Below are 11692 nucleotides of genomic sequence, written 5' to 3'. Positions count from 1 at the left end.
CACACTTTTCCACTTTTATCTGGTCATTTCTGCTGTTTCAGTTTCTGTGGCCTTAAACTGAGAGAAATGTAGTATACTTCAATATGTGATAATTAAGTGTGTAATTGCTGGAATCAGAAACTGCAGGTGGTTAGATGAACACTGGTGTGTGTGTGTGTGTGTGTGTCTGTGTGTGTGTGTGTGTGTGTGTGTGTGTGTGTGTGTGTGTGTCAGCAGAGGTTATGTTTCAGCTTTCTTAAAGGAATAGCAGACAGGAATAAACAGAGTGAATAACAGACAGAGGAATAAACAGAATGAATAACAGACAGGAATAAATAGAGTGAATAACAGATAGAGGAATAAACAGAATGAATAACAGACAGGAATAAATAGAGTGAATAACAGATAGAGGAATAAACAGAATGAATAACAGACAGGAATAAACAGAGTGAATAACAGACAGAGGAATAAACAGAATGAATAACAGACAGGAATAAATAGAGTGAATAACAGATAGAGGAATAAACAATGAATAACAGACAGGAATAAAAGAAGTGAATAACATACAGGAATAAAAGAAGTGACTAACAGAGGAATAAACAGAGTGAATAACAGACAGGAACAAACAGAGTGAATAACAGACAGAGGAATAAACAGAGTGAGTTACAGACAAGAGAAATAAACAGAGTGAATAACAGACAGGAATAAACAGAGTGAATAACAGATAGAGGAATAAACAGAATGAATAACAGACAGGAATAAAAGTAGTGAATAACAGACAGAGAAATAAACAGAGTGAATAACAGACAGAGAAATAAACAGAGTGAATAACAGACAGGAATAAACAGAGTGAATAACAGATAGAGGAATAAACAGAATGAATAACAGATAGAGGAATAAACAGAATGAATAACAGACAGGAATAAAAGTAGTGAATAACAGACAGAGGAATAAACAGAGTGAGTTACAGACAGAGAAATAAACACAGTGAATAACAGACAGAGGAATAAACAGAGTGAATAACAGACAGGAATAAACAGAGTGAATAACAGACAGGAATAAATAGAGTGAATAACAGACAGAGGAATAAACAGAGTGAATACCAGACTGAATAATGATCTGAACTTTATTAGAAATCAGTTTGTCAGATGTTTATTATTGCTGTGATTTAAGGACAATTTCTCTCCACACTCTGTTTCCCGCCTTCATCATATTCCTGCTTCAAGATCCACATTTACTGGAAAGTGCCCTGCAGATGAAGAGATGAATTCCAGTGTTTATCCCAGAGCAGGACTAAGCTGGTGATCCTAAGGTGAGTTAAAGAAGTTTTTCGGTTGTAAAGATACAGAATAAAGATTTAGATGTGTTTCTCACCAGCGGCGCCAAAATCGAGCCACCGATCCACGAACTGAAGCATCGCTCCATCGAATTGTTACTCGCAATCAGCTTCAGCCTTATACTCTACACAGAGAGAAAACCAGAGCAACCGCCATATTGTGTGTGTGTGTGTGTGTGTGTGTGTGTTACTTACAAGCGGTGCTTTCTGCGATGGCTCCCTATTGAGTCTTTCAGTGAAGCTTTGCAGCAAAGTATTTCCACCTGTTGCAATGACAATCCCATAGAGACCCTCACACACACACACAAATATATATATATATATATATATATATATATATATATATATATATATATATATATAAAAATCCATAACTGGGATGGATTGTCCGCTGTGGTGACCCTTAACGGGAGCAGTTGAAAGAAGTAGAAGATATATGTGTGTATAAATTTCTATCAATAAATATATCCTGATACTGGTTCACTAGATCATGGACTAAAAGTAACATCAGTCTAAAAAAAATAAAAACACGGTATAAAACCCTGTTTGGGAGATGAATATAGTGTCACGTATCGTGACGGAGCAGAGATAGGACGGATGCAAGTGCAGGATGAACAGTTGTTTATTTGAAAGAGAGACAGGCAGACAAATCCAAAACGTGATCCAAAACGTAATCCACAAACATGCAAGAGGTCAGGCGATTGGTAAACAGGCATACACGGGGCAAGGCAGGAATCTAGGTCGTGGTCACGGAAAACAGGGTCGATAAACAAAACAAGAAACGAACTATGACGAGGGACTGGAAGCGGATAATCCAGCGCGAACTAACTCTAAACATGGACCGTGACTATGACTACTATACGAACTAAACTAACTCTATGATAATCTTCCGCGTTGTGTGCTGGGACGCGCGCGGTATATATGCGGACATGACCAGCGTCTAAACCGCTAGCAGCTGAGAGCAATACAGACCCACGTGAAATCCCAGCCAATGACAGAACAAGGAGGAGACATGACAGAAACATAAACAAAACACACGTGTCCAGATGTCACTAACAACAATGGAAAAGCAGGCGCTCGCGTATTCGCGCTTAGAGCACGCTGCTTCAAGGGGGAATCATGACATATAGTAAACAAATAACAAGACACAAATATGTATTTAAGTACTCCATTAAGTGGAAGGTCTTTAGTCATCGTTTGAAGACAGAAAAAAGAAGAGCTGTGAAGGTTTTGCATATGTGTTTATCATCATTCTATAAAGCACACACACACACACACACACACACACACACACACACACACACAGACCTGTTTGTAGAGAGTTGTGTAGGGAATATACAGGTCTGATATCGATGTCACACATGCTGATGCTGGTCACTCTGACAAACCCTGCACACACACACACACACACACACACACAGCACAGGAGAGATACACAGACATGTAGATATAGTAAAATGAAATGTAGTAAACAACATTTTCAGTCTTGTGTGAGTAATTCTGTTCAGTTCAGTTTTATTTGTATAGAGCTTTTAACAATGGACATTGTCCCAGAGCAGCTTTACAGAAATATATAAATTCAGGATATAGATTTTAAATGTATGAATTTATCCGTAATGAGCAGCCAGAGGAGACGGTAGTGAGGAAAAACTCCCTGAGACGATATGAGGAAGAAACCTTGAGAGGAACCAGACTCAGAAGGGAACCCGTCCTCATCTGGGTGACACCAGATAGTGCGATTATAAATAAATACACCCCTTCTATAAATGTGCTAATACTACGTGCTCAAATAGTACAGTTGTGTAACCAGGAAATTCATTAAGTAATGAGTTGCTGAGGCTGTAGCAGGTTAATACACCGGTGATTATAAACAGTCAATTGTTATTAAAACATGAAGATCATTCTGGGTTCTAAAGTCCGGACAGTGTAGATCAGTGTAGATCACTGTAGATCAAAGTATATCAGTGTAGATAACTGTAGATCAATGTATATCAGTGTAGATCACTGTTGATCAATGTATATCAGTGTAGATCACTGTTGATCAATGTATATCAGTGTAGATCACTGTAGATTCGTGTAGAAACAACTGTCAAAAGCAAGTAATGCAACACAAATGACTGCACAGTTACTATTATAAACTGACTGTGACGCTTGCAGTGCCAACATCCACATGTAACTGGATTTTGGATTTCCTTACAGACAAACCACAGGTGGTGAGGATGGGAAACAACGTCTCTGTTGAGCTTGCTAACAGTACTGTTGCCTCAGCCCAAAACTTTATGCCCTGTACATGCATGACTGTGTTTCTACCCAGGATAACAATTTCATCATTAAATATGCAGATGACACAACGAGTCATTGTACAAGGAATTGATGAACAGAATCATAGTCTATGGTGAGGAAAATGACCTGGTTCTTAACATAGATAAAACCAAAGAAATAATTATTGACTTTAGGAGGAAACTCCCCCTCTACAGTCTCTTATCATTAAAGGGTCTGAGGTGGAGCAGGCTGACAGTCACAAGATTTTAGGCCTTCACATGATGGTAACACTGAACTGGGCTGATAACACCATGGTCATAGTGAAGAAAGCACAGCAGAGGCTTTACTTCATCAGGCTTCTGAAGAAGTCCGGACTCAACCGTCAGCTCTTCACCCAGACTTACAGAGAACTTCTTGAAAGTATTCTCACCAGCGGCATTACCGTATAGTTAGGAAATACCACCCAGGCTGAAAGAAGATCACTGCAACAGGTCATTAACACTGCAGAGAGAATCATCGGCTCTGAGCTAAACTCTATGGAAATATTATACACACAGCATTGCAGGAGAAAAGCACAGAGCATTCTTAGTGATCAAAATCACCCACCTTCAGGTGGAATAACTCATGATATAACCTTTGACATCAAAGGCCAATGAGGATGGCCACTCATAAGGCCAGTTTTTGCAATAGTTTTTTTCCAGCCACTGTCATAATCATATAGCCCCTCCCATCTTACTCATAGCAGGGACACTTAACTCATACACTCTTTATTATCTTACTGCCTGTCCCAGATAGAGTTTTTATATACAAATTAATTTAAAATTTGTTATTTGTTAAATTCAAATTTATATATATATATATATATATATATATATATATATATATATATATATATATATATATATATATGGTTTTTTGTAATGTTGTGTTTATTGAGTCTTTCCTATAAAATTTGACTCAAAGAATTACACACAAGAATTCCAGTGTACCTGTACTGTTTTATACCTGTGCAAATGGCAATAAGTCTAAATCCAAAACAAGGTACAAAACAGGATGTGTGTGTGTGTGTGTGTGTGTGTGTGCTTCATAACAACATTTAACCTGCAGCTCATCTGCAGCATGATGTAAGGCTAAGCTCACAGAAGTATTTTAACATACCCTGTACTCTGAAAAGCACAGAAAGTTCCAGAACAGACACTACACATTATTGTTGAGTAATTCAATGTGTTCAGCATCAGCTAATCTTCATTTAGTTCTATCATCATTTGAAGTACTTCATGAGTTTTAGAGCTTCCACAGTGTGGTGACCTTCACATAGTCATGTGACGTTCACAGTGTGATGTGACCTTCAGTGTGATATGACCTTCACAGTGTGATGTGACCTTTACATAGTCATGTGACCTTCACAGTGTGATGTCTGAACATCTGCTGACCATCAGGTTTATGTACCTTCACGTTGGACGGATCAAACAGACCTTCAGGAAGTCACAATCTCTCTGCTCTGTAATCCACATTATATCCACTCGGCATCTCATAGTGCAGTGTCGGCATCTGAGCTGCAACCCTACACACACACACACACACACACACACACACACACATTCACCTAGGTTTATCTAAATTAACTTTAAACATTTCTCACATTACATACATAAATGGAAAAGTAAAAGCTTTCAGCTTTCTCTATTAAATCAGTCAGAATTAATCAATTATTCATGCAAAAAAATCATGCACGTGTGTGTATGTGTGTGTGTGGGTATGTGTTGTTTTCAAATCCACTCACTGTTCATCATACGGTGAGTCAGAAACTTGAAGCACTGAAGCTTGAAAATCCTGAATCACCTCCTGATAGACAGACAGAAAATACAGTGATAAACTCTCTGTGTGTGTGTGTGTGTGTGTGTGTGTGTGTGTGTGTGTGTGTGTGTGTGTGTGTGTGTGTGTGTTTGCCCTTACTTACACATATATGTTTGCCAGGACTTTGTGACAAGAAGCAGTTTGTCTTTCTTTGTCCACACTGGAGGAGCTCCCTCTCACAGGTTCCTGACAGAAAGACAGACAGAGAGAGGAGTAGTGACTAAGGCAGGGAGTAATGCATAGGAAATGGAAGGTAGTGAATAAGAAGTAGGGAGTAGGTAATATGGAGTAGGAAGTCATTTGTAGTGAGTAGGGCAGTGCTCTATGATCTGATATGATCATCATCACTGATTGGCAAGTTGACAGGCCTTCATAAGGGAGTCAACGACAGGCTCATGACCATGAAACTCCCCCTCCTGTCTGGAAGAAAGCACCTTACAATCATCAGCTGCTATGCTCCAACCATGATCAACCCAGATGAAGTGAAGGCCAAGTTCTATGACGACCTCCACTCTGTCATCGCTGATGTTCCTAGAACAGACAAGCTCGCCATTCTAGACGACTTTAACGCGAGAGTCGGCAATGACAGCTCTGCCTGGGATGGAGTGCTAGGAAACCATGGAGTGGGTCACTGCAACAGCAACGGTCTCCTTTTGCTTCAGACTTGCGCTGAACATGAACTCCTGATTACCAACACAGTATTCCGCCTCCCAACCCGTAATCGGACGTCATGGATGTACACTCGCTCAAAGCATTGGCATCCCATCGACTATGTCATCGTCAGGAAGAGGGACAGGCATCATGTACGCGTGACCAAGTCCATGTGTGGAGCCGAATGCTGGACGGACCACCGTTTCATCATCAAGAAAGCTCAACATCCACATCCAGCCAACGAGATGCCCGCAGGGGAAAAAGGCCCCTAAACGTCCAAATATTACCAAGCTGAAGTGCGGTAGAACCAAGCAGTCTTTTATGGATGCCCTGGACGATTGTCTGGAATCCACGTCTTTGGACAGCCAGAACATGGAAGCTGACTGGGCGGCTCTCAGAGAACTGGTCTATGATACAGCTACTGAAATTCTGGGTCTTTCAACCAGAAAGCACAAAGATTTGTTTGATGAGAACTGCATTAAGCAGTTGCTGAACAAGAAACACCGTCTCCATCAAACCTACCTCAACAACCCTACGTCTACCTCCAAGAAAGATGCGTACAAAAACGTACGCAGATTTCTTACAGCAGAGACTCCGCCAGATACAAGACACATGGCTGAGCAACAAAGCTGATGAGATCCAAAGCTATGCAGACAGGCATGACATGAAGAGATTCTATGATGCTTTGAAAGAAGTGTACGGACCCACGTCATCAGGCTCATGTCCTCTCCTCAGTGCAGATGGGAATACATTGATCACTGACAAGAAGATTCTCGAACATTGGGCCGAACACTTTGACAACGTCCTGAACCGACCTTCAGCCATCAATGATGAAACCATCAGATGTCTCCCCCAAATACCCATCAATGAAGCACTGGATGATCCTCCAACCTTGCTTGAGACCAAGAAAGCGATATGTCTCCTCTCCAGTGGCAAAGCACCTGGCTCAGACTCCATTCCAGCAGAGGTCTACAAGGAAGGAGGCACAGCTTTAACACAGAGGCTTCATCAGCTCTTCCTACTGATGTGGCAACAAGAGACAACCCCCCAGGATTTCAAAGATGCCTCCATCATTCATTTGTACAAGAGCAAAGGAAACCACCAGTCCCGTGACAACCACCGTGGCATATCCTTACTATCCATCGCAGGCAAGATTCTTGCCTGGGTTCTGCTGAACCGCCTGAACGCTCACCTGGACCAAGGGCTTCTACCCTTGAGCCAGTGTGGATTCCGGAAAGAGCGCGGTACCATCGACATGGTGTTTGCAGCATGGCAGCTACAAGAGAAATGTATGGAACAGAACGCCAACCTCTTCTCTACCTACGTTGGCCTGATCAAGGCCTTTTACACTGTCAGCAGTGAAGGCTTTTGGAAAATCATGGCCAACTACGGATGCCCAAGGAAGTTCATAGCCATGCTGCAGCAGTTCCATGACGGCATGGAGGCAAGAGTCCAAGACAATGGAGAAGTGTCTCAGCCATTCCCAGTTTCCAATGGCATCAAGCAGGGTTGTGTCCTGGCACCGACCCTGTTCAGCCTCATGTTCTCCGCAATGCTGACTGACGCCTTTAGAGACAATGATGTTGGGATAGGCATCAAGTACCACACAGATGGTAATCTGTTCAACCTCAGGAGGCTCCGAGCAAAAACCAAGGTTTTGACAGACATCATCAGGGACTTCCTCTTTGCTGATGACCGTGCCCTTAATGCTTGCACAGAAACGGACATGCAATGCAGCGTTAACAGGTTCTCCAGTGTCTGCACAAACTTTGGTCTCACCATCAATACCAAGAAGACTGTCATGTATTAGCCAGCCCCAGGGAAGCCCTATACAGAGCCCAACATCACTGTTAATGTTCAGAGACTGAAAACAGTGACCAAGTTCACCTACCTCGGCAGCACGTTGTCACAAAATACCACAATAGATGACGAAGTAAACGTCCGCATTGCAAGAGCCAGCTCAGCTTTCGGGAGACTGTATGCCAAGGTTTGGAACCAAAGAGGCATCACCATCCAGACCAAGTTGAAAGTGTGCAGGGCAGTTGTGCTCCCCACACTGCTGTATACATGCGAAACACGGACAGTGTACCAACATCATGCCAGGAAACTGAACAATTTTCACACCACCAGTCTCAGGAAAATCAATAGTATCAAGTGGCAGAACAAAGTCCCAGACTCTGTGGTTCTCAATCAAGCAGGCCTCCCTAGCATCTTCACCATCTTGATGACGACCCAGCTTCGCTGGGCAGGACATGTGGTACGCATGACAGACCAGCATCTACCAAAGAGACTCTTCTATGGTGTGCTCCAGCAAGGTCAGCGTTGCCAAGGAGGTCAAAAGAAATGCTTCAAAGATACCCTCAAAGCCTCACTGAAAGCGTTTAACATCAATCCTGCCTCCTGGGAACAGACTGCATTGGATCGTGACACCTGGTGCTCCTCCATCCACAAGGGCTTTTTGCTGTGTTCAGACATCTGCAGCCAAACGAAAGAGGCAAGCCAGAAAAACCCGTGCCAGCAACCCTCCCGGAGACGTTCACCCCATCCCCTGTCCCACCTGCCATAGGAATTTCCGTGCAAAGATTGGCCTGACCAGGCATCTACGCATGCATCATCTCTGATGACAAAATGGTCTACGATACGACGGACAACCAAGAGAGTGTATATGTATGTGTATGTGTGTGTGTGTGTGTGTGTGTGTGTGTGTCTCAGTGTAGTCATGTACACAACAAAGTTGACGGAATTTCACAGAAATAGTGGAGTTAAAATGTTGAAATCCAAAAACTCCTCATGGACGTTGACCTTCGGCTTAGTTTCAGACTCCTGCAGACTGATGTTGATGTTAATCACTCAGTGTTAATATGTAGAATAAATGAAACTCAGGTATATCACACAGGAAAAGTGTTATAAACAAATAACATAAAATATTTCATTATTACATTTCTAAAAACAGGTGATGATAATTTCAAACTCTCTCTCTCTCTCACTCTAAAACTCACTCAGTCCCACTCTCAGTCCCACTAACAGTCTCATACTCTGTATGAATTTACCTTGCTGTAGGAGTTACCCATCATGCACTGGGATGGCCGTAGTGTGTGTAGCTCCACTGTCCAATACAAGTCCAGTGGCACGGCCACTCGCAAAACTGTGGACAACTGCGTTAAGGCTGAAGGTCACAGAGACATCGTTCTGAAACAATGTGATGTGACTTAAATACAGTAAATCTGACCTTCTAAACGTCTAAACTCAGAACCTAAACTCTGACCCTCAGAGCACAGATCTAACCTAATCCCTCACACATGAATTTTCAGCTAAGTCTCTATCGCTTGCAGTAAGTTAGAACTTGCCAGATTGTAGCTGGCTAGGTAATTAATGCCATCAGAACTAGCATCTGGAGCTAATCAGTGATTTTTTTTTTTTTTTACCTCAATGATTCTCCACAGTTCTGGGATAACTCTGAAACAGGCTGCAGGTTCTTCTCTACACAGATGTAGACTGCATCACACTCAACATTAGATCTGATCCTGTAGATTATATTGTCCTTATTTTGACCTGCCAGGTGGATTACATCCCTTCTACAATGCTCCAGACCATCCATTAATGTCTTCGATCATTAACGAATCCATAGCATCTGATCATTTAGTGACTGCTTTCAAGACAGCAAGGGTTATTAGTATCATGAAGAAACCCACTCTAGATATCTCAGACATCAGCAACTGGTGATCCACATCTGCTCAATTCAGACTGTCCACTGGTGTTCCACAAGGCTCAGTGCTGGGTCCTCTTCTGCTCTCTCAGTGAGGTCAAATCCTCTACACCTGCTCTCTCAGAGAGATCATATCCTCACATGGGTTTTTTAACCACTACTATGCTGATGCTGATTGTCTACTTTCGTATCTCAGAATGTCTGGAAAACATCTCATCTTTGAAGGCAGCTAATTATCTGAAAGCAAATCCCAACAATACTGAGCTGATGTACTTCCCTGGAGATGCAACCCCAGTTCGAAATCTTGTGATCTCCCTGAAAAACACTCAGATCTCACAATCTGCCACTACATGCAACCTCGATGTAGTTCTGAATAACAAACTGTCCTTATCGCCTCTCATTGCTAAACTGACTCACTCATGCAGGTTTCTCCTGTACGAGTGCCCACCTACCTTACAGCACTTGGCTGATGGGCTGCTCCTGCACTGGCAGCCTGTGATTGGATACGCTGTTAGCACTGCAGTTTTGCAGAGGAAGAAGGCGGGGATGTTGTAGTGTTCAAACATCAGCTCGGTCAGCTTCTCTCTCTTAGCCCGGGAGTTCCACTGTTAAACACAAATAAACACAAAGAGAGATTGTGTGTGTGTGTGTGTGTGTGTGTGTGTGTGTGTGTGTGTGTTCTCACTGGAGCCTCAGACATGAGCAATGGATGCAGGCCGGGTTCAGACTTGATATACTTACTGTAAATGTGATCCATTATAACCTGAAAACCTTCCCAATCTTCAACTGCAGAGAGAGTGAGTGAGAGAGAGAGAGAGACAGAAAGAGAGAGAGAGAGAGAGAGAGAGAGAGAGAGAGAGAGAGAGACAAATATGGAAAGACAGCAAGAGACAGCAAGAGAGAGAGAGAGAGAACTTATTTGAGGCACACCGTAGATTTCGTTGTTTGTAGGATATTAGTAGTTTATCTCTGTGTGTGTGTGTGTGCGCATCATACTCATGCCATTCTTTAGAGGTGATATCAGTTCAACTTCAGCTCGGGGAACATGCAGTGCTGTGGTGTCCAGGTAAAGCTCAGTCCGTTCTCTAGCCTGCAAAATAACTTATTACGGTCTGGAGAAGGTATAGAAGGATGTATTGATGGAGGTATAGATGGAAAGATGAAGGGAAAGATGAAGGGATAGATGAAGAGATGATGGAATAGATGGAGGTATAGAGGGAAAAATGAAGGGATAGATGGAGAGATGATGGGATAGATGGAGGTATAGAGGGAAAGATGAAGGAATAGATGGAGGTATCGATGCAGAGGCAGTCCTCTCCAGCGTAACCTGCTCTGGTGGAAAAAGAGCCGATATCAAACACCAACGCTCCAACTTCATCTGAGAGAGGGAGACTTATTAAACACACACACACACACACACGCACGCACGCACTATGTGTATTTGTGTGTATTAGAAATTGTATTAATACAGATATGCTGATGTGCCGTTTTGTGTGTGTATATTAAGCGGACAGCTCCGTGGCGCGTGCCTGCAGTAGGCGGTGGTCCTCATTACCGGACACCATCGAGCGTGAGTTCCGGTAGAACTCGGTGTCTTACCTCCTCAGTACACTCCGCCGCTCATCACTCGGGTTTCCGCTCCATTTCCGCGGTGCAGGTGCGCGAGCTCTCAGTTCTGTAGAATCGCGTCACCGTCACTGGCTTCAGAAAGCTCGCGCGTATGAAATAATTCCGCGTATTGACCGAAAAAAATAAATACGTATCTGAAGACAGCTCGCGTCTCTATCGCTCCGTAGCCTCTCGAGCATCACCCTCCCGGGTGCAGCCCGTGCGTGTGTGCATGCGTATGCAGCTCGCTATTGGTCGAGCTCGAAAAATCTGGACCTGGCGGCACGCGGGGT

General features: G+C 43.0%; 1 protein-coding gene across 1 annotated transcript; it reads right to left on the bottom strand.

Moving 5' to 3' along the window:
* Positions 1–933: 933 nt before the first annotated feature.
* On the bottom strand, positions 934–11284 carry actl6b (actin-like 6B; the record flags this gene model as incomplete). Its single annotated transcript, XM_053686367.1, is given in 16 exon segments — positions 934–1228; positions 1354–1440; positions 1511–1606; positions 2655–2704; positions 3022–3048; positions 5023–5141; positions 5361–5453; positions 5534–5607; positions 6977–7054; positions 7410–7794; positions 7977–8144; positions 9153–9230; positions 10299–10396; positions 10477–10577; positions 10788–10854; positions 10886–11284. Coding segments are annotated over 16 exon segments (2001 nt in total), but the record flags the coding sequence as incomplete, so codon positions are not given.
* Between the last annotated feature and the right edge of the window lie 408 nt (positions 11285–11692).

This window comes from Ictalurus punctatus, chromosome 15 (assembly GCF_001660625.3).
Source record: "Ictalurus punctatus breed USDA103 chromosome 15, Coco_2.0, whole genome shotgun sequence".
NCBI classification, from domain to species: domain Eukaryota; kingdom Metazoa; phylum Chordata; class Actinopteri; order Siluriformes; family Ictaluridae; genus Ictalurus; species Ictalurus punctatus.
This window is presented reverse-complemented; position numbering and strand designations above follow the sequence as displayed.